The sequence below is a fragment of the Leopardus geoffroyi genome, chromosome C3, assembly GCF_018350155.1.
Source record: "Leopardus geoffroyi isolate Oge1 chromosome C3, O.geoffroyi_Oge1_pat1.0, whole genome shotgun sequence".
Classification (NCBI taxonomy): Eukaryota; Metazoa; Chordata; class Mammalia; order Carnivora; family Felidae; genus Leopardus; species Leopardus geoffroyi.
The window spans coordinates 7,047,152-7,070,422 of NC_059338.1; the positions used below are offsets into that span (position 1 = coordinate 7,047,152).

The window sequence follows — 23,271 nt, forward strand, 5'->3', positions numbered from 1 at the left end:
TTTTGAGAGAGAGAGAGAGAGAGAGACAGAGACAGAGTACAAGCAGGGGAGGGTCAGAGAGAGAGAGGGAGACACAGAATCCAAAGCGGGCTCCAGGCTCTGAGCTGTCAGCACAGAGCCCGACGTGGGGCTGGAACTCACAAATCGTGAGATCATGACCTGAGCCGAAGTGGGACACTTAACCGACTAAGCCACCCTGGAAATGCACAATTTTGTGGCAATGCATCACATGTCATTCAAAGTAGCGTGTCCAGAATACTGGCGTTAGAAGCACAGACAGATCCGGGCCCGTCAGGTCTATGAAGACACAAGCACAGTTATGAGGGGGCATGTGCAGAATGTTTATTTCTCGAGCTCACAAGACGGAGGTGTCCTTGGAGTGGAGGATTTGATGGCGTGTGGAGCAGAGGCTCAGGCTGGGGCCACCCTCCCGGCTGCCTTGGTGATGGCCCGTCCTCTGGTGGCTGAGCCAGAGAAAAGGCTCACGTGGAAGTAGGATAAATCATTTTTGGAAATTCACCCTTGGAGGGTGATTGTAATGGAGACAGATGGGGTTTAAGCAGAAGACAAGGAGGAAGAACGAGGGAAGGACGTAAAAGAAAGGGCTGGGGGCACTTTGCAGAGGGGTTCTGTAAACTATGTGACCTTGTTCCTGCTAGCTTGGTCATGGGCCAGTGTGAATACATTCAGTATCCATGAATCGGTTTTGTCGCCCCGGCCCGCCTTCCTCTGTTGCTTTGCTCCTTGAGAGAAACGTCAGATGTTAGAGGAAATGTTGTAAATTGTGTATTATTTTGTTATTAGGATCCAGAAAGTGTGATATGAGCACGTGGAAACGAGAATGAGAAAACTAAAATGGAGCCACGTGGAAAGGAAAGAGGTGAGGCAAGGACTTTCGTTGAGCCCAGGGCTGTGGCAGGAGAGAGCAGGTTTTAATTATAGACCGCCTGATGGTAACTGTTTCCAACTGAGTCCCTCTCCCCGCATGGATGTTAGATGTGAACTCGAAGAGAAGAGCTATGTCATTGTGCCAGAAGGTGGCACCATAAGAACTTCCTATAAGAAAAGGGTGGCCAACGTAAGCAGGACCCTTCATATTTTTCCTTTCGAAAAAAGTCTAGTCGTCAATGTAGATTCATATTTTTGATGACATCCGCAACATATGCGCACCCCTTAAAGTGTTGTCAGAAGATTCATCTCTCCCCTCCTTTTTTGTATACTTGTATTGCTCATTCAGTGAGAGATTATATCCCTGTAAAAGGAAAAAAAAAGAAAAACCTGAGGGTTTAAAATAAAATTGACATATATGTATATGTGTGTGTGTGTGTGTGTGTGTGTGTACCTATATATGTGTATGTATATACACAACTACTTGAGGAATACATCTTTCTAGCAAGTTATTGTGAGGTTACACTAGGTGGTTAGAGAGGAAGGAAATTAGATGCTCACCCTGTTCTTACACTCCTGTCCTGTTCTGGGCTGTAAGGATTCCTTGTGCCCGAATATCTCCCCAATGCTAAGCAATCTCTCAGACTCCGGGGGGACACTGTGCCGGAGATAGTGGGCATTTCTGACCTTAGCAAACAGCTCCAAGAAGGTAGGTGTTATGGACTCGCCTTTCAAGTTTCTTGCACATTCCATGGGATTCAAGGGACTTTGTTTCCCAGCATTGGGGTCTGGCTTTAGGCTGGCATCCTGTGGTCTGGTCTCATCCATGTGTGCTGTTCCACTTTCACAAACTGGGCTGGAACCAGGGCCTTGGTCTAGGGTGTTGATGGAGACGTCTTGATGTTGACACAGAATAGAGATGCCCTTGTTGGAGTCTTTGCCTTTTGGTGGGCTCATAAAATCTTTTTCTTGGGCTTGTGGCTTCTCGGCTGTGAAGTGAGAAGCTCTGTAATTTTGAGATAGCGACTGCTCTTTGCTTTTCGTGGCGTCTTTGAAGCCAGCGTGATGGAAAAGAGGCATCTGGGACTTAGTTCTGTACATTTCTTGGGTCGTGTTGGTGGCCAGCACTCTGGGGAAGGAGGTAAAAAGAAGAGAGATCTGTGAAAAACAACAAGAAGGCCTATATTTTGAGTTTTCCAGTTGTCAGACCATGGTCCCCTTCAGTTGGTATCGGCTGAGGTAATGAAGTGGCTGAGAAGGGGGTGGTCACAGAATGGGGAAGTGTCTTGTTGCTTAAGGAGAAAAGGCAGCATTTTCTCAGGGAGAGGATGACTTTGGGAGGTCAGTTGGGAAGAGGGGTTCAACGACATCTCCATGAGTTTAGCAAGCATTTTCTTACCTAACGTTATTAGTGTGTGGACCTCCACGCTTCTTCCCTCTTGGTGGTGAGGACACAAGGACGTCTTCTGGTCTCTTCTGAATTCCATCCCGCAAATCAGAGGAGAGCTTTTTCTTGACAATATCTGCTTTGAGTTAATGAATAAGTGTTATGGGTTGATTGCGTCTTCCCCAAATGTCACATGTTGAAGTCCTAATCCCCACAGCACCTCAGAATGTGATCTTATTTGGAAATAGGGCCTTTGCAGAGATAGTCAAGTTAAGATGAGGTCATTAGGGGGAGCCCTAATCCATAGGACTGGTAGCCTTATAAAAAGGGGAAATTTGGACACAGACACAGACAGAGGGAAGACAGTGTGAAGAGATGTAGGGGAAAGACAGCCATCGACCCTGTAAGGAGAGAGGCCTAGAAGAAGTCCTTCCCACACAGCGTCAGAAGGAATCAACCTTCTGGACACCTTGATCTTGGACTTGTAGCCTCCAGAACCATGTGACAATAAATAAGTCACCCAGTTAGTGGTTCTCTCTTATGGAAGCCCTAAAAACTAATCTAGTAAGAGAAGAAGGGAAAGGATGCTGGACTCTGGGCAAAGAAGGAGCATGTGAATACCCTCTGACCACATACACATAAGGCTGATCTGCCATGATGGATGAAGACAGAAAACCTTACAGCTATTCCCCAGTGTGGCGTCACCTACAACATGTTAATAAGGATTTAGAAACACTGAGATCAGAGGTTTAAACCAGCGGTGAGGCCCGTGGAGGTTTTGCTTTTGAATGTCGTATTTGGCAAGCCTGGTGTTTTCAAGGCAAAATAACTAGGTGTGAGTGATAGCCAGAGATGGCGCCCTATTGTTTCATTCACCTCAATTATGTGACCTCCTTCTCGCCCAAACCACGAGTGGCAACTTCTGGCTATGATTCAGTGGGTTTTTCACTCTTGGAGTAAATGTTTCGGCATCTTGTAGTCATGGTCGCTGTGGAGGACCCAGTTAGTTTTCAAGACACCTCATGAGTCGCTCACTTGGGGTTGAAAGTCTTGCACTGGTTTGCTTTAATGGGAGTGGGTTCCCTGAACCTGCACTGGGGTTAGCAGGCACCGGGCAGAGGGAACATGTCCAGATGAGGGGACTAGAATTCACATTCATCTCCTAACACTGTTTCATCCGATCATTGCCTTGGAAGGTAGTCGAGACAAGAGACAGTCTTTTGTGAGCCCTTCTTCCTCCATCACCTGCTTGAGTGTGTGCGTGCCTGCCTGTATGTGTATAGGTCTGAACCATGTAAGAACTTCATCTATTTCCTATAAGCCAGGAGATTTTAAGCTACTTCTCCCGCCCAGACCATTCGTCTGCAGTTTAGCCCTGTTGGGCCACCAGGCTCAGAAATGAATGTATCTTTTCTCCAGAACTTGATCTTTCTCCAGGGTTCTCCTGTGGAGGCACGCCACCTGTATGCATCCAGCTATCCAACTCACAAGGCTGTTTGGATGCCTGCCCTGTGCCAGGCAACAGACTCTTGACTCGGGTTTTAGTTCCTCCTGGACGCATAATTAATCACAAAGCTCTGACAATTCCACTTTCTGAATATCACAAAATACTTCTTTTCCTCACTTGGCCGATTTCCTAGTGTAGGCCTGGGCTTTGGAATTCTCCTCAACATTGCAGCCAGAGGGAATGTGTCATCTCCCCACTCCCAGACGCGATAGGGTGAAACCTAAACTCTTTCGGAAGACCCATCACCCTCTTCATGATCAGAGACACTGTCTACACCGCTTTGCGTCTACACAGCGCCTCCCTCATCTTCTCCTCGCCCCTTAGCCTCCTCAGTACCGGGCTGTTTGTAGCAAGCCTTGTGCACGCGTGCACCTGTGTTTGTACGTGCTCTTCCTTCTCTCAGGAGCGGCCTCACTCCACATGTGCTCATGACAAACCACACCCCCCCCACCCCATTCATTCTTCCCCTCCTCTAAGATTCTGCTTACACTCGCCTCTTTGGGGAGATCTCACCTCAGTTCCTTTGATAGACACAGGAATCTTCTTACACTCGTGCCCTACTATGCAAATAACTCTAATTTAGTAATTAGTATCTTGTATCATAATTTTTTCACAAGCACCGCTACCTTCCAAATCAAATGTGAACGTCGAAGGGGGCACAGACCATGGTTTTTTGTTTTGTTTTTTTCACATTTACATTCCTTCATCTATGGGAGTAGCTGTCACAGTGCTTTGTAAAGCCTGGTCCACGAAATGCCTGCCCCAGAATAATCTGCGTTCGTACCACCTCAGTTGCAAATGTAGATTTTTGAGCCTGATTCCCAACCTGCCGATCCAAATCTCTACAGATGAGGGCTGGGAATATGCACTTTAGACAGTCCATCAACTGGCATATAGTTGAATCTCAGTAACAGTTTTGGTGAGTGAATCATGGGAAAACACTGCCTGATAAATACTGAGACTTAATATATATTATTTCTTCCCCTTTCCCTTAACTTTACCGTCTAAAAGTCTGAGGGTTAGAGAGGATATAACTTTCTGGAGGACGTAGAGTTGGAGGCCCCTGAATCAGTTTTCTGCCTCCTGGTCCAGATTTTCCCCACACCCCCTGCCGCTGGGGCAAACTCTCTACTCAGCCAGCACAGCCACCTACCTCGGGGCCTGGCCTTTTGCATGACCAGCGCCCCCTCCCCGAAAATAGGTATATGGCCTTCAGTGTCCTTTCTGAGAATGGAAGTGGGATTCAGCCAGATGGCTTCGAAGATTCTTCGCCAGCGTGTGAGCTCTTAGTCTAGTTTGTCGTAACCATTTAAGACAGGGAAATGTAAAGCGGAGAAGTTCAGCTACTTGCTCTGAGTCATCTTTCAGACCCAACCTGGGTTAGAAATAATCCCCAGACCAGCTGTTTGGACATGACTCTTCACTCCTGTGTCCACATATTAGCTGTGTAGACCTAAACACGTTTACATTGATTCACGATGCCTGGTTTTCCTCTGGAACATGCTGCAGCATTTTCAGAGCTTCTGAGTTCCGGCACCTGCCTTCAGTGAGAAGGGCCGTAGTTTTGCCGAGCTGGGGTGGATCCTTTCTGTGCTGAATTTTTTTTTTTAAATGAAATTTATTGTCAAATTGGTTTCCATACAACCCCCAGTGCTCATCCCCACAGGCGCCCTCCTCAATGCCCATCACCCCGTTTCCCCTCCCTCCCACCCCCCATCAACCTTCAGTTTATTCTCGGTTTTTTTTAAGAGTCTCTTATGGTTTGGCTCCCTCCCTCTCTAACTTTTTTTTTCTTCCCCTCCCCCATGCATGCTGAATTTTGAAGTCATATCACAACCTAATTATTTCAAGGATGGATGCGGTTTCTATAAACTACACAACGGTGGCAATTTTCAACAAAGCAGTAGCAAGGTTTAATCCTGTAATCATCTTTTATTGACTGATTGATTAAGGCCTGGGAGAAAACACTTATATGACACCGATTGGGTGTTTATGTGCTGTTCAAAGTGCTTGCTGAATCCTCAGATAACTTCACAAGGTAGGGAACGTCTTTCCCATTTTACATGTGAGGAAACTGAGGCACAGACAGGTCCAGCAAGCCACCCAAGGCCTCACTGCTAGTAAGTGACAGAGTCAGTGTTTCAACCCTGCCAGTCTGGGTCCAGAGTCTATGTTCTTAGCCACCATGTTTTTCTTTTTTAAGTTTATTTTTATTTATTTTGAGAGAGAGAGAAAGAACAAGAGGGGGAGGGGCAGAAAGAGGGAGACAGAATCCCAAGCAGGCTCTGTGCTGTAAGCACAGAGCCCAAGGGGGCGCTCAAACTCACAAACTGTGAGATCATGACCTGAGCCGAAATCAAGAGTCAGACGCTTAACTGACTGAGCCACCCAGATGCCCCAAGCCACCATGTTTTATTTTATTTTTATTTTTTAACGTTTATTTATTTTTGAGACAGAGAGAGACAGAGCATGAACGGGGGAGGGGCAGAGAGAGAGGGAGACACAGAATCGGAAACAGGCTCCAGGCTCTGAGCCATCAGCCCAGAGCCCGACGCGGGGCTCGAACTCACGGACCGCGAGATCGTGACCTGAGCTGAAATCGGATGCTTAACCGACTGCGCCACCCAGGCGCCCCCCAAGCCACCATGTTTTAATGGGATCATTGAAAAGGGAGTTCTCCTTCTCAATTTTTACTGAATGGTGTAGACAGCTTTGGGAAGTCTGAGATTCTGGACACCACTGTGTAGTCCTTCGTTCTGGGGTGACCAGTAGCTACGAACTAGAAACTAGTTTTTGAAGTTAGCTACATTATTTTTGTTATCACTACTTAACGCTATAGTCTCTGGGAACCAGATAGCCTTCTAAGTGATGTATACATTTGGAAAGGGTTATTCTGTGGAGACTGGGGGTGTTTTGGAAGAGCAATGTTATCAAGAATGTGAGCACACAGTTTATAGGTAAAGAGGCCTCTTTGGGAAAATGACAGAAATATTTGCCCTTTGGCTTATGGAGTCAAAGAAAACACAGTACCAATACACCACGATGGCTTATTTGAAATTTTCTAATCAAAGCCAGATCTGCAGGCTCTAGTGGGAACACACGTTAAAGCCCAAGAAGGGTGGTTGAGAAGTTCTTTTTGCCCAGAAGGCAAGGAGGCCCTCCGTGTCTCCAACATTGGAGAGTGTTGAAAATGGCGGAATGCTCTGTCTTCAGGCCCTCTCGGAGGGTGGACATCAATTCGAGGATAACTGCTCTGTGGTCGCTAAGCCCGGGGTTCTTTTTTTGGCTGTTTTCACTTCCCTTTCCTAAGACGGCTTGCGCATTAACAGTTGCTCGGTCCATGGTTGTTGACCAGGTGTAAAAAAAAAAAGAGGTGAAACCAAATCCACCCAGATGTAGTGAAAGGACAGCGGAAGGAGACATAAGAAAGAAGGAAATGAAGAACTTAAGCGAGGCAGAGCTCATCTGAAACACAGAAGTGACTGGAAGCCTGAGAGGTATTAGCTCAAAAAGGCTTGTTGTGTGAGCCTCTCCAGCGAGCTGTGTACATGAGGAAGGAGGGCTGTGGAAGGGAGGGCAGCCTGAAATCCAGGTCGGGTCAGGGTCTTGCTTCCTTGGGATTCAGGCCTCTGAGAGAGCCCTCCTAGGAGGTGACGGTGTCACTCTGGCCTCAGCCCGATGGCTCGCCCCCCTGCCTTTCCCCAGAGCCGGAGGCCTCACCTTCCTGCAGCCTCTGCAGTTCTTTCTGGAGCTGTCTCTGCTCGTGGGTCAGCGACTTCATGTGGTTGAGGCAGACCCGCTCCAGTCTCTGCAGTCTTTGGCTGAGCCTGGCGTCGGCCTGCCTGGCGTTCTTCCTCTCCAAATCGAAGTGCTTATACAGAGGCCCCCCGACCATGTGCCTCTCCATCCTCTTCCCGATCTAGGGGCAGTAAAACAAAATTCTCCCAGGCCCCGCGATTCACCCGATAGAGCAAGATGGGGACCCAGACCCTGGCTTTCAATCAGGTTTCAGCGGTTGATGAAGTCACACCATTGGGAAATTTTGCCCTATCCTAATGGATTCCCAGATTGAGGGCAAAATCATTGCTCTGAGGCTCAGTGTCCTTGTCAATAAGATAGCGATAGATGATAGGGTCCCCCAGGGCCCCAGTCACACTGCCGTGAAGACCAAGCATACGAATAACTCTTTGGGAAAAAAATAGAAACACTTTACATCTCTAAGGCATGATGCACCCAATAAAAGAGATCCTTCTATTCCTTGAAGCCTCCCCAAAAAGCCTGCTCGGGGGTCTAGAGAGGATCTGGGACTTAGGCGGAGACATTCTGGGGCCCCTTCTGTTCATTCATTCACACATGCATGGGTCCATGCAGCCTGTTAGCCTACCAGGTGCTAGGTGCTATGCTAAGTGCTGAGGGTGGTGGTGACGGAGCCACAGTGTCCACTCCCAAGGGGGCTTTCAGACTTGTGGCTGTGGAATCCAAGGATCCACACCAAATCTGAACAATCAACATTTCGAATATGGGAAGGGTCGGGACCTACTGGTCACAAAACGGTGCAGGCACCCCAGACCAGCAGTCTGGGCGGCACTGGTGAGACAGCTTGGGTTGGACGCCCTCACCCGTCTTTTCAGAGCCCCGTGGTCTCTGCCCTTCTTGTCCCCCGATCCCCAAGCCCAAGCTGGCTTCGTCCTCTGGGAAACTCTATCGCACACACAGGCTGGACACACCTTCCTGCTCTTGGAGTCCTTTGCAATACATATTCAGCGCTAAGAGCACAATATGTGCCCAGGTTATAAATGCATCTCTGTCGATGGAGCTTTGGTGATAATAATGCAGGAGAAAGCTTGGCGTTGAAAGGGAGGATAAGGCCAGGGCCCAGGAAAGACGCGTTAAGACAGCTTGCTTTATAGTCTAAGTGTAGACTGAACTTTAAACAAAGGACAGGTGAGTGGCACTTACCTACAAAGCCAGGTTGCTCACCGGGAGAATGCTGCTTGTATCTTTTGCGGCGTCAGGCTGAGACTGGGTTAGTAAGAAAATTTAGGAGTTTGGTGTTGAGGAGCAAGGAGGGAGAGGCCGGGCGGGGGGGAGAATATGTGAATACGCTTTAAGCTCTCTCCCATGCCACCTCCCCTACACAGGCATGCTAACTCCCTGGACACGGGCACCAATCCCAGTGCTCTAAATAGCTCTGTGAGTTAAGGAAGCCTGCCAGCTTCCAGCCCTCCCAGAGGAGGGCCCACAGCGCTCCTTCTGGGTTGTGTCCATGGGAACCAAGAATGAAAGCAGAGAGTTTCTTGCTGTACTCACAGTCTCCCGCCCCCCCTCTCTTTTTCCTCCTGGTTTGCCATACCCTCCCCCCCCCCCCCCCCCCACTACACTCCTTCCTGCCTCTTGGGAATCGTGCTCCCAGAGAAGGCACCCGGTTTTGGTTTTGGCTTTTGCCTTGGTCAGATTGGGCACATTTTGTGGCGAGAGTCGTGAATTGTTTCTTTCTGCATTGCTTTGCACACCCTGCTGACTTTTCTCGGGCTTCTACCCGTCTTGTGTACTTCATAGCTTCTTGAGATTTTCAGCTGTGACCACAGAATTAGGCAAACTGAAACTCGAAGTTGACTTTTGTCATCAGAGTTTGGAGAGCTGCGGCAGAAGGCCAGTTGAACTACGGGTTGTAGAACAGGATATTAAGGGGGATTTTTACTGTTGCGGGGTTGGGGGGGGCTTTGATGGGAAACAAGAGGCACTCCTGTGTCAGTCTAAAGAGGACTGCCAGTCCTAGGACCTGTCCATCCCCCCCTTCCCCCCCCCCCCCAGAGCTTGCTGAGAGGAACGAAAACAGCCCTATTACCCACAGTCATCACCTAGCAAACAAGCTATTATGAAGAGATTACTGGGGACAGGGGGAGGGAAAGGGGAAAGCCATTATTCTCTCAGCAGGAGGTAATTCCCTTCCCATCCCTTCCCATGAGGTAATTCTCTCACCTCCAGAATTTAAATGAAGGCGCTGGGGGTTCCAAGAATACCAACCTAGAGTTTAGAGTGCCAACAGGGGAAGAGACTGGCAGCTCGCTCCCCAGAGGGACTCGATGACCCACAGAACCTCAGAAATATTCCCCTTCGCTGCCGCCAGGGCTGATGATGGTGAGGGATTTCTTAGAAAAGCTGGTTACTCCATGTCATCTTGAGAGAGAGCTGAGAAGAGAGGCTTGGAGAGATAATCCAAGGGTGGAGGACAGAATTAAGCCTTAGTGTGGTGAGTGTGGAAGGGAATGGTGGCCAAACCCATCCTAGCTCCCCTTGGTCCTTTGAGAGCGCCAAAGAGGACCTTGGCAGCTTCCTGGCTCCACGTGAAGGGGCAGAGGGGTTATAGAAGGAGGCAGAAACCATGGAAGACTCTAGTTAAATAAGGTAATACTTCACCAGAGCGGGTATAGAACCACATGCAGGGCCAAAGGAGCAGGGACAGAGAGAGCTGACTGAAGGTGAGCTTCCTCATGAAAATACATCTTAAGAGCAGAGCACAGCAAGAAAATAGGAACCTCACAGGTCAGGAAAAGACTAGTAGTGCCCCAGCACCACCCAAGCAGCAGTTATACAGGAAGAGCTCTGCCTCTTCTGTTCCCCTTTGACCCCTCAACCTCAGAGGGGTCAGCTATTGAGAAGACAGGGAAGGGAAGTATACAAAACAAGACCATGTTCCTCGTGCCACCCCAGGGGTTGGAGAAGGAAGACTGGTAAATTCTCTCCAAGTCCCTTGGAGTCTAGTGAGGGAAGGGTTTAGATTGCATATGGGATTGGAACTTCAAAGTGGACTGGACCTTTTATAGCCAAAGTGGCCAGAAATGTGGAGAATCTGCCCATGATACCATTAAAGGGCAAGAAAGGAAAATCAACAAAGATAGTCATTGGAAATGTAAAATTGTCGTTCCCAGATCACATCTTGCTATCACCACTAGAAAAAGGGGCAGTTTCAACTGATCATTTAAATAGTTATGATTAAAATAAATTTTACAGAGTGGATTTTATTTATTTGCATTCATGCACTTTTCTATCTCTCTGCTTTATGTGGAGGTAGCATCCTTTTGTAGTAAAACACATCTGTGATCAAATAATTCTGTTATTTATTTATTTATTTATTTATTTAAGTTTATTTATTTATTTTGAGAGGGAGAGAAATCACAAGCAGGGGAGGTGCCAAGAGAGAAGGAGAGAGAGAATTCCAAGCAGGCTCTGTGCTGTCAGCTCAGAGTCTGACACGGGGCTCAGTCACACGAATCATGAGATCATGACCTGAACTGAAATTAAGAGTCAGATGCTTAACTTACCAAGGCATCCAGTTGCCCCTAGTTCTGTCATTTAATACGATGTATGACTTTGTTCATTAATTTGTCGTATTCCCTGGTTTCCTCATCTGTGAAAAGGATTAATAGTGTATGTTCATCATAGGACTTCTAATAGAATTGAATGAAAGAAGAAATGAAAAGTGTTTGTGCATAGTAGATATTCAGTAGAAGTTAGTTCCTGGTTTCCAGCACAGATGGAGTAGCAGGAACTAGATTTACTCTTCTATATGAAACAATGTAAAAATCAGACAAAATTCATGAAATGATTTTTTTGTTCCATTGGACATCAGACAGACAGGATGGCAGTCCCTGAGAGAGCAGAAACAAGCCAGGGATCTTTATTATTGCCAAGCTTACTGCTGGAAGGAGTTTACAGGCCACATCATAGGAATGGGCAGACAGGCAGTGGATTCCCTGAGTTGAGGAGACAGAGCTAGAAGTCCAGTAAAGCAAGGCAGCTAGGATCAGCAGGGAGGAGTACCAAATTCAAGAAGCTCAATGAATCCCAAGCAAAAGAAACACAAATAGAATGACTCCAAAGTATACAAAATCTAACTGCTAAAAAAAAAAAAAAAAAAGAAAGAAAGAGAGAAGACAACATTTACCAATATCAGAAATAACAGAGGGGACATCACTACAGACTCGATAGATAGTAAAAAGCTAATAGAGTATTATAAATAAGTTTACACCAACAACCTGACAAACTAGATGAAAAAGACAAATTCCTTGAAAGACATAAAATGCCAAAGATCATTCAAAGACATTGATATTGATCAACTAAATACCCTCATACAGATGAAACAAACAGAATTTGTAGTTTAAACCTTCCCGCACAGTAAACTGGGCAATTCTACCAAACATTTGAGGAGCAACTAATACCAATTTTACAGAAACTCTCCCAGAAAATTGAAAAGGAGGCATTATTTTTACGAGGTTAGCCTAACCTGGATACCACAAGCAGAAAAAGACATTACAAGAAAAATGAATACTATAGAACAACATTCTTTAAAAAAATTTTTTTTAAATTGTTTATTCCTTTTTTGAGAGAGAGAGAGGCACAGAGCATGAGCAGGGGAGGGGCAGAGAGAGAGGGAGACACAGAATCTGAAGCAGGCTCCAGGCTCCGAGCTGTCAGCACAGAGCCTGAAGTGGGGCTCGAACTCACGGAGTGTGAGATCCTGGCCTGAGCTGAAGTTGGACACCTAACTGACTGAGGCACCCAGGTGCCCCAACATTCTTTGTGATCATAAATGTAAAGGTCTATCTTATCAAATATATCAAATATATAAAAAGGATAATTCATTATGACCAAATGTGGTGATCCCAAGAATGGAAGGGTGATTAACATTGGAAAATAAATCAATGTGAATCATCATATTAACAGACAAATAAAGAAAAGTATATAATTAGCTCCCTCGATAAAGAAAAAGGATGACAAAATCCAAAATTCCTTGTTGGTAAAATCTGTTAGCAAACCAAGACTGAGAGGGAACTTATTCAGTCTCATAAAGGATAGCTATGAAAAGCTGATAGCTAGCAATCGTGCTTAATTGTGAAAGAGTGAATTCTTTCTCATAAGATCACAGACCAAGCAAAGATGTCTACCTTCACCACTTATATCCAGTATTTAGATTAAATTGAAGTTTTAAAAAGTGGCAAAACCATTCTTGGTGATAATACAGAGCAATTGAAACTTTTAGGCCTTGCTGCTGGAAATGTAAAATTGTGTAACCATTTTGGAAAAGAGTTTGGCAATTTCTCATAAAATTTAGCATATACTTACATAAGCCCAGCAATTCTCCTCCTAGGTATTTAACCAAAAGGAATGAAAGCATGTACCCAGAAATAAAAAAGCCAAAACATTGTTACATACAATGACGTGAATAAATCTTCAGACATGATACTGGTGAAGGAAGCCAGTTACAAAAGACAAAATGATTCTATATATTTAAAATATCAGGACAGATGCAATTACTCTGTAGTGACAGAGAGTAGATAAGTGGTTGCCCAGGTTGAGCGGTGTGGATGAAGACTGATGGCAAAAAGGAATGAGGGAACTTTCTGGGGGAGATAGAGGTGATTATATGTTGCATGCATTTGTCAAAATCAACAACCTGGAGACATCAACTGTGAATTTTAAAGTATATAGATTATACCTCAGTAAAGTTGATTGAAAAAATAACAAATTTCAACTTGTCAAAAAGATTCAGGAGGCTTCTGCTTCCACCATGAAGGATTGAATTCTACGGGAATTGCCCTTCTCCCTTAAAAACCTGGAAGACTGAACAAAATATATAAAGCGTCTGTTTTCAGACATTGGACAGACAATGCATGTTTGTGATCCCCCTGAGATAAGTTACAAATAAGGTGAGCCCTGTACCTGCCCTAAATTAGTGCCTAGAAGAAGTTTTCAGGCTGTGGTGCAGGAAGGGGCAACCAAGACAGAGCCCAACTGTCCCTTTGAGTTGAGCATCCAGACAATGGGGTTTGGGCAGGCTGCAGAGGGTGAAGGTCCAGAACAGAGTACCAAACAGGACGTAAATACACGGGAGGGGGTAGGAGGTCCAGAGATCTGCAGAGGGGTCCCTTCGAGTCTTTGGCAGAGTATTGATCTACATATGCAAGGATAAAATGTCCAACAAAACTGTGGATTAATAAATAAAATGGGGCATATTCATATAAAAAGAACTACCAACACATGAAACAGCATAGATTAATCTCAAAAACATTATGCTAAGAGAAAGATGCCCATAGAAAAGACTAAATCAGGGGCGCCTGGGTGGCGCAGTCGGTTAAGCGCCCGACTTCAGCCAGGTCACGATCTCGCGGTCCGTGAGTTCGAGCCCCGCATCAGGCTCTGGGCTGATGGCTCGGAGCCTGGAGCCTGTTTCCGATTCTGTGTCTCCCTCTCTCTCTGCCCCTCCCCCGTTCATGCTCTGTCTCTCTCTGTCCCAAAAATAAATAAACGTTGAAAAAAAAAAAAAAAAAAAAAAAAGAAAAGACTAAATCTGGGTGATTTCACTTATAGAACATTCTAGGAAATGTAGACAATGTGATAGAAAACAGACAGAGGCTGCTTAGAGCCAGGGTGGGGAGCACAGATTGACTTGAAAGGACAAGAGAAAAGTTTTTGGGGGGTCCTGCAGATGTTCTAATCTTTTAAAAAATATTGATTGATTGATTGATTGATTTAAAAAGAGAGAGAGCGGGGAGGGGCAGAGTGAGAGGGAGAAAGAGAATCCCAAGCAGCCTCTGTGCTGTCCCTATGGATCCTGACACGGGTCTCGATCCCACGAACCGTGAGACCATGACCTGAGTCGAAATCAAGAGTCAGATGCTTAACCTCCAGCGTCCCGAGATGTTCTAATCCTGACTGTGATGCGTTTGCATAAATATTTCATTCATCAGGACTCCTCAAACTGTATACTCAACATAGGTGAATTTTATTGGATGAACATTCAAGTAAAGCTGATTTTTCCAAAAAGAAGAAGAAGAAGAAAGCCACAAGAATCCTTCTGAAAAGGCTCTACGGACCAACTGTGTTTGGAGGTGGCTTAGGCACCTTAATTTTCTGTCCTGAAAATTAAGAGGGAAAGGATCCAGCATCTATGCTGTCTTTCCTGTACAAACTGTATTTTTAGGACACTGAAAGAGTAGATGGAGGAGAGGTTTTCTAGAAGGTTTGCAGCTACTTGCTCAGAAGGAACGGGAGCAGTAAGAAAACCATTGCTTTTAAGTCTGTTGAAGTCACAAATCTAGGCAACAGTCCTCAGTTGTTCTAAAACCTTGGGTGGAAGGTTGAGGGGGGACTTCATAATGGAGGCATCAGCTGACACACTTTGAAACCATTGTTTAATCTTAGAGCCGCTAAACAGGGAAAAGCAAACCTTTTATTCATCATGAATACGCTGAAAAAATTCGCTTGCCTCAACTATTCTGAACTCAAACCCAATCAAACCTCTAGGTCTGACTGACAATTCATAGCAATGTGAAGAAATTAACCAACAACTAGAGAAAACCAAATCTCTAGAATGTGGGTCTTTCTAAAGAATTATCTGTTTTGTTTTGTTTTTCTGACAAACGTATAGCAAGGGGAGAAAAAATCAAGAGAGGGCCGCTTCTAACAAAATCATCTTAAGGGAAATAACAACCGAGGTGATGTGTGGACTTCTTTAGATCCTGATTCCCACCAACCAGCTGTGAAAAGCCCCTGTGGGACAAGCAGGAAATGTGAACAGAAAATGGGTATTCGAAGAGTTAAGGGGTTTTGCTGATTTGACTGGTTGTGATAATGGCTTGGCTCTTATGTTAATAAAGTCCTTATCAGTTCGAGGTGCATATTGAAGGCTTTGCAGATGAAAAGACATGAGATAATATTTTGTATCTGTTCTAAAATACACCAGTAAAAATAAAATCCTAAAACTAGTGCCTAAGTGTGTGCATATGTGGGAAGAGCTGACACAAAAGTGGCAAAAATGTTGATAATTATTGAAGCTGGGATGTGGGCATGAAAGGGTTTATTAGATGAGTTTTTCTAATTATGAACATGTTTTAAAATTTCCATAACACGTAGTTACAATTTTTTTTTTTTGAGGCAGCCAGATTGAGGGGAAGACTTACTATATTCAAAGGAGTGATAGGTACACTTTTAGCTGAGTTTTAAACGGCAATAACGGAAATCAGAAAACCGTGGGATATCTTCAATATCCTGAGAGAGAACATTATCAATCTGAAATTCTTTTTTTTTTTTTTAAGAGAGAGGGCACAAGTGAGCTGGGGATAGAGAGAGAGAGAGAGAAAGAGAGAGAGGCGGGGCTCACCTGGGTCTCGTGTTTTTACTCAAAGCGGGGATCGTGCTCACCCGATGTGGGACTCAAACTCACCAACTGTGAAAACATGACCTGAGCCAAAGTCAGATGCTTAACAACTGAGCCACCCAGGCACCCTCAGCCTAAAATTCTATACACAGTAAAATAAAGATATTTTCAGACGAACAAAATGGAGAATTTGTTCTGCACTAAATAAGATTCTAAAGGATGTACTTGAGGCAGAAGGAAATGTTCCTAGATGTAGGGCCAAGATTCAGGAAGGAATGAAGGGCAGAGTATGAATATGTGGGTACATCTAAATGAATACAGGCTCTATAAACCTGAGATTTGGAAAATAAGATATGTAATGCACAGTAGTAAAGTATGGGGCTTTCAAAGGAGGAGGGTGGTGACATGTCCTGAGTTTCTTCCATCGTCCAAGAGAAGAATAAAAACACTTATTAACATTACATACCTGTAGACTAAGATTCATGTTACCATGTCTGGGATAACTACTAAAAGGATTAAATAAGAGAGTATGATTTACAAACTGGTACAGGATAAGAATGCCAGTGGAAAAAAACAGTCTAAAAAGGGAGAGAGAAAGATGGGGAAAGAAGAATGTATAAAATAAGGTGGAAATTTAAGTCCAAACATATATCAGGAATTGTGTATACAAATGACTAAATGCTCTAATTAAAAGCCTGAGTTTTGTTTTTGTTTTTTTTTTAAAGAACACTACTGGCACCGAAATGGTTATAAATCTACAAATGGAAATGAGGAAATCATGTGAAATTTCTCTATTAAATGATGGTTACTGAGATGATCCAAATATTTTCATATTGTTCCCCCGAACATGAACTTGATACTTATAAGGTAAAAATTGAAATAGGTATAAGAAAAAAACAGACACCCAGAATCACAGTGGAAAAGGTTGATTCGCCTGTATCAGTAATTAACAGAACCAGTTAAGAATCAATAAGGACATGGGGCATTTGAACAACACAGTGGTAAACTTCACCTTATGAACATATAGAGAAAATCACCTTGCTGTTAAGAAAGGTTCCCTGGGGTGCCTGGGTGGCCCAGTGAGTAAAGCATCTGACTCTTGATTTTGGCTCAGGTCATGATCTCTTCGTTCGTGGGGTTGAGCCCCACGTCAGGCTCTGTGCTGTCACTGCAAAGCCTGCCTGGGATTCTCTCTCTCCTTCTCTCTTTGCCCCTCCCCCAGTGGCTCACGCTCTCTGTCTCAAAATAAATAAACACATAAAGACATCTTTTTTTTTTTTTTTAATTTTTTTTTCAACGTTTATTTATTTTGGGGACAGAGAGAGACAGAGCATGAACGGGGGAGGGGCAGAGAGAGAGGGAGACACAGAATCGGAAACAGGCTCCAGGCTCTGAGCCATCAGCCCAGAGCCCGACGCGGGGCTCGAACTCCCGGACCGCGAGATCGTGACCTGGCTGAAGTCGGACGCTTAACCGACTGCGCCACCCAGGCGCCCCTTTTTTTTTTTTTAAAGAAAGTTTCCTGGAAGCTGTCACAAGGTACTTCTGCTTATACCTGACTTGTTGACTTGAACTTGAGCTAGCTTCAAAAAAGACTGGGCAATGTGGCTTTTGTTTGTCTGTTTTTTTTTTTTTTTTTTTTTTTTTTTTTGAATGTTCACCACACTTAGTATGTGACAGGCTACAATCAATTAAGCACTGCTTGGGGCAAACGTTGTTCTAAATGCAAATGCAAAGCCTAAAATCACTGGCAGTGCTCTCTTATAAGGTGGTTTATCCAGATGGTCAGAATATGTTAATATGATGTTTTTTAGATGATATTTGAAACAAGGCACCATCACATGCATGCATGCGTTCTTACAGAGAAGTTCAAAATCCCCCCATGTGTTTATGGACACCAGTCTGGAAACACCTGGGTCAGGGAATGAGGCTCATACACAGATTTTCAAGATACGGCCCTGGCCTCGTGTCCCGCTCTCCCACATCATCTCCTGTGCTGTTGGCATTTCTGCAAAGACTACATGAATTCCTAAGGCTCCAGGTCTCTTGCTGGCCCTTTTCTCCTTCCCTTGACTCTTTGGAGGAATAGGAGCTTGCCAATGGGACAGACGGGCACCCTTATCACCCCAGAGGGAGCTGGGCACACTTTTCTCTCTGCTCCCTTAACGTATGTAAAACATAGAGTACATTCGACATTATTATTACCACTATCGTTATTATTATCACAACCCCCAACAGGGACCGTTATTGCACTGCAATTTTTTAAAACGTCAGTAACCTCTAGCTATTTATTTCTTTGTCTCTCCCACTGGTGTGCATACTCCTTGAGAGCAGAGACTTGAAAAAAGTTCTTGGTCTCTTCAGCAGGTAAGTGTTCAATGCGTGTTTGCTGAATTAAAACTTCCTTAGGAAAAAAATACTCAGCAAGTTAAATAATCTCCCCTGGAAACTTACACAGCTCAAACTTCAAATTTTCCTGTTAATTAATAACCAAGAGGATGTTGGGGCTTCTCTTACCACACTGAAAAGGGGAGAGTGTTTTTTTGTAAGAGAATGCCAAATGTCTTACTAACATTTCGAGTGGGGAAGACTGTAGCCTACGGGGCACATCCGTGCTTGTCATGGTTATCTCATATTATTGAAACTTGACTCCTTTTCCCCTTTTGTCTCCACAGCTGGCTCATTCTCAATTTATAGATGAGCTTCTTGTCTTTTGTCTTCCCGTGTTATGTTGGAACACTCTGTGAGCTTGTTGGCCTTCCAAGCACCAGCAGCCTTCACCAGGGAGGAAGGGGGTACACTGAGGTGCCCAGGACATGTTTCTTTGGTGGGGATGGGGTGTGCTAGGAGAGTGGGCTGGCCAAACACCTCTTTGTTTCTGGTAATGAGGCTTCAGCCTTCATCACACAGTGATAAGGGCAGCAGCCACCCTTATCAAGGAAAAAGTACACAGAGTTATTGGACCAACACGCTCCTAATCTCCCCATCTGTTTCATGGGTAACTTTACATGGCCTGTGGCTCTCCATAGTGACATAATCCTGTAATATCCACCCCGCCTTCAAAGCTAAACATCTACCTCCCCTCGCATGCTCTGAGCGTTCAAGAGGGACTGTATTAGTCTCCAGTCCTGCCATAGCAAAGTGGGCAGTTTAAAACAACAGAAACGTATTCCCTCGTAGCTCTGGAGGCTACAAGTCTGAAATCAAGGTGTAGACAGGACATGTTGTCTCCTATGCTTCTGGAGGAGGAGTCTCCCAGCTTCCGGTAGCTCTGGACTTGACTTGTGGCAGCATGCTGCTGCTCTCCGCCTCCATCCTCCCCTGGCTGTCTCCCTTCTGTGTCTGTTTTTATGTCTGTTCTTGTCTTTTTGTATTCTTTTTTAAATGACTACTTATTTTTGAGACAGAGAGAGACAGAGCGTGAGCAGGGCAGGGGCAGAGAGAGAGGGAGACACAGAACCCGAAGCAGGCTCCTGGCTCCGAGCTGTCAGCACAGAGCCCTATACCCGGGGCTCGAACTCACGGAGTGTGAGATCACGACCTGACCCGAAGCCGGACACTTGACTGACTGAGCCACCCAGGTGCCCCGATGTTTTTTCTTGTCTTAAAAGGACTCTGGTCACAATGGATTAGGGCCCACCTGATTCTGTGTGAACTCATCATTTTAAATTGATTACGTCTGCAGAGACCCTATTTTGAAGTAAGGTCACATTCATAGGGACCAGGGAAATCCTATGGAACCCTTTCTTTTGGGTTCCCTTAATTTTTTAGTTCTAATTTTTGCAAATGGATAATTTGTATATGTATAGTTTTAAAATGTTTATTTATTTATTTTTGATAGAGAGATAGAGACAGAGAATCCCAAGCAGGACCTGTGTTGTCACTGCAGAGCCTGATGTGGGGCTCAAACTCATGAATGGTGAGATCATGAGCTGAGCTGAAATCAAGAGTCAGACGCTTAACCAACTGAGCCATCCAGGTGCCCTGTATATTTTTTAAAATAAAGGCATTGCTGTAATTAAAAAATTTTTGTTTAATGTTTATTTTTGAAGGAGAGAGAGACAAAGTGTGAGCGAGGGAGGGGCAGAGAGAGAGGGAGACAGAATCCAAAGCAGGCTCTAGCCTCCCAGCTGTCAGCAGAGCCTGATGCAGGGCTTGAACTCATGAGCCGTGAGATCATGACCTGAGCCAGTCAGATACTTAACCGACTGAGCCACCAAGGCGCCCCCCAAAATTGCTGTAATATTAACATTTACTATATTCACTAATAGGTGTTACGCTATTTTAATGACCCAACATATCCTGTTAATCTATTAAAAAATTTTTTTTTACATTTATTTATTTTTGAGAGACAGAGTGAGACAGAGCACAAGCAGGGGAGGGGCAGAGAGAGGAGACACAGAATCCTAAGCGGGCTCCAGGCTCTGAGCTGTCAGCACAGAGCCTGATGTGGGAGTCGAACTCCTGAGCCAGGAGATCGTAACCTGAGCCGAAGTCAGACGCTTAACCGACTGAGCCACCCAGGCGCCCCAGTCTATTTCAAAACTTCCAGTAACATGACACGTCTTAATGCACCATCTTCGCCATTTGACTTACTTATTTTTGTCACCAGTACTCTAGTGTTTCCAGATGCTTGGCCTTGTCCCCATTACTGATTCCTCTTTTCCCCTTGAACTGCTTATCCATTACTAAACCCTCTGTACCCATCCGTTAGAATACCTCTTGCTTCCATTTCTTCCTTAATACTCACTGCCATCATGCTTTTGACTCCTAAACCATGGTAACGGATTCCTAACTGATTTCCCAACCTTGGTCTCTCCTCATACCATTGGATTAGTACTCATGTAACCCCATTGTTTAAAACTTTTCTAGAATATGTCTTTGATGAATGAGAGAAATGCTTTAACTTGGGAGAACTGGAAGCTTGACACGGAAACAACTCTATAGCGTGGGTGATAGAAGGGTTCGTGTTCTGTATGTCTTACCAATATGGCATCAGGACACATAATATCCACAGCAACGAGCACAATGGTCTCCAACATGCCCAATCATCCAAGAGAAGTCAGATTTTGTCACTCACTACTTACAAACAGAGATAATAGAACCAGTATAACTTAGATATTGAATATTGATATAAAAGAGATTTTTGTAATAATATTTAATATTTGGTAGGTATGAAATGAAGATCTACTTTGTGCAGAAAATTTGGAAAGTTTGGTCGGTAAAATAGTGGAAAAACGTTCTGTGGGCTCATCAACCTATTAACATGTTGAAATGCTTCTGTCTAGTCTTTAAGGAGGAAAAGTGTCTAATAAGGGTGGTTTAATGAATGTCTAATGAATGTGTAGTCTCTCTCCAGGCCACCACAGACCTCCTTACCCCTCTTATTATCCCTACCTCTTCAGTCTCAGACTATTTTAACTTAGCCAATACATGCTTATTCCATGTTCAATGTTTTCCACACGTTCTTTTCTTATGTCTAGGAGCTGAGTTGAGGCTTCTTCTCCCCAAACCAAGCTTCAGAGGAAGTGGGGTCTTAAGGATTTTCCAAAGCATCTTGAATCTTACTGCGCCACCTGCTGGAGAGAAAGGAAGTAAGGCGATTGCAAACCAGCAGCACCCGGGGAACCTTCCCAAAGGAGATCTTCAAGAGTGGGGGGCAAGAGCACGGGACAGGACGGTTCTGGCCACTCTCCGTGGAGACCCACAGGCATCACTGAGCATTCTGACCTGCCTTCTTGCTTCTAGGAAGACGAGTTCAACTTTGACCTCAACTACCCTGTGCAGAGAGGCTGATGTCCCTCTTTGTATGATCCCATGTGACCTCGTCCCTGAAATGGACAAATTAAAGACATCCTTGGCTTCCAAGATCCATTCAACTTCCCCTGCGTTAAGAAGAGAAACCTGGGAATGGCTTCGCGGATGCAAGCAATTGAACCGGAAGCTCCCGGAGGAGAGTGGAAACGACCACGGAAGAGTGCCAGTGTCTCCTCACATGCAGAAGACGGACATTCCTTTCAGGCTCTTCCCTGTACGTCTCTCCCTCTACTCCCATCCCCCCCTCATTTCCTCCATCTTTGCACTGGATGGCGGTTGACAGGCTGGGTTATTTATCCAAAGAGGTTACTGTTTGAGAAGCTAGAGTCCTTTCTTGAGGACTCACATCCACTCCCTTCTTAAGGAGCCCCAGAGCCAGGGATTCTGTTCCTGCCCATGGCCGCCCATTCTGAAATTCTGTCGCTGCCACTATCAAGAAGTTTCCTCCACGTCAACTGTCATTCTTTGCGGGTTAGTTCAACACACACATGCACTGAGAGTTACGCTGTGCTCAACAGTTGGAGAGCTGTGGAGAAGGTAAAAATAATTCTTGCTTCGAGGAAGTGAAAAGCAGGTTGAGGGGAACTAGTGGGTAGAAAGATGAAGGATTCCAAAATTGAGTTTGTTCCCCTTTTGAAGGTATTGTCTGTACAAAAACAGGTCACATGTTTGGGAAAATTATGACCAGAGAGAAATGACTTCAATAAAAGGCCATCTGTTCTGGAATCAGCAGAAGCATCTGAGTTAATGTGGGGACCATTTGTAATTAAAACCAAGAAAAGAAGCAGTCAGATTTACTTTTAACACAATGAGGTCAGGGTTACTATTTTGCAAGTAGAGCTAAGGACTTTTTGTTTTTACAAGGAATGTATAGGTTGATCTATATGATCATTAAAAATTAAGTTCTGAGGCACCAAGTGTGTTAACATTTTAGGTGAATTAGGAAGGAAATACGATGGAGGGGTGCCTTGAAGCTGAAGCACCTGTTTTTCTCTCCAGGCTCTGTCCCACCTGCCCCGTGCCCCGGCCCACCTGCCCACCCACATGCCCTAATCCATTTTCTACTTCCTTTTTCCATCCCTAAGACCAAGGCACATCCTTTCCTGATTCCAAATTCAGCAAAATTTGGACCAAAAAGAACGTCTTGGAGATTGAACTGATGTCTGAGGTGGCAGAATTTTCAAGACACAAGAAGGGTTTGGGGTGAGGCTTGGTTATTCCCTCAGGTGTAGGGTGTAAAGGTGGGGAGGTTTGAAGAAGAGACTCAAGGACATTAACACACTCAGCAAAGGAGAGGGCTTCCACTTGGAAACACCTGAATCTTTAGGGCACGTGCCCACATGGTCAAGGGAGTACTTAGTGATCAGTGATGATGATGGTGATGATATATATCCGGTCCCTATTTGGCCTTCAGACAGTGCGTGAATCATCCTATATAGAACTCTTTTTTTTTTTTTTTAACTTGTTTTAAATTTACATCCAAATTAGTTAGCATATAGTGCAACAATGATT

General features: G+C 44.8%; 1 protein-coding gene and 1 long non-coding RNA gene across 3 annotated transcripts; one reads left to right on the forward strand and one right to left on the reverse strand.

Moving 5' to 3' along the window:
• Positions 1-320: 320 nt before the first annotated feature.
• Positions 321-9,150, reverse strand: CCDC190 (coiled-coil domain containing 190). Its single transcript, XM_045456636.1, has 5 exons — positions 8,742-9,150; positions 7,503-7,701; positions 2,288-2,411; positions 1,450-2,017; positions 321-1,252 (listed from the first exon to the last, which is right to left on the reverse strand). The coding sequence occupies exons 2-5, from the start codon at positions 7,687-7,689 to the stop codon at positions 1,136-1,138; spliced, it is 996 nt and encodes a 331-aa protein (XP_045312592.1). The 5' UTR covers positions 7,690-7,701; positions 8,742-9,150; the 3' UTR covers positions 321-1,135.
• Positions 5,534-22,494, forward strand: LOC123586959. 2 transcript variants are annotated; one of them, XR_006707040.1, is made up of 2 exons: positions 5,534-5,902; positions 21,426-22,494. It is a non-coding gene; the product is annotated as an uncharacterized LOC123586959 (long non-coding RNA). The 2 variants fall into 2 exon arrangements; XR_006707039.1 differs by lacking the exon at positions 5,534-5,902 and adding an exon at positions 17,594-18,747.
• The last annotated feature ends 777 nt before the right edge of the window (positions 22,495-23,271 follow it).

What these genes read in the sequence shown, in the direction of transcription:
- CCDC190 (XM_045456636.1), bottom strand. Translation starts at nt 7,689, where the DNA reads ATGGAGAGGCACATGGTCGGGGGGCCTCTGTATAAGCACTTCGATTTG. An exon ending in ACTGCAGAGGCTGCAGGAAG is followed by an intron (nt 2,412 to 7,502) that starts GTGAGGCCTCCG and finishes AACTCAAAGCAG; the next exon opens with ATATTGTCAAGAAAAAGCTC. An exon ending in GACAGGAGTGTAAGAACAGG is followed by an intron (nt 1,253 to 1,449) that starts GTGAGCATCTAA and finishes TTCCTTTTACAG; the next exon opens with GGATATAATCTCTCACTGAA.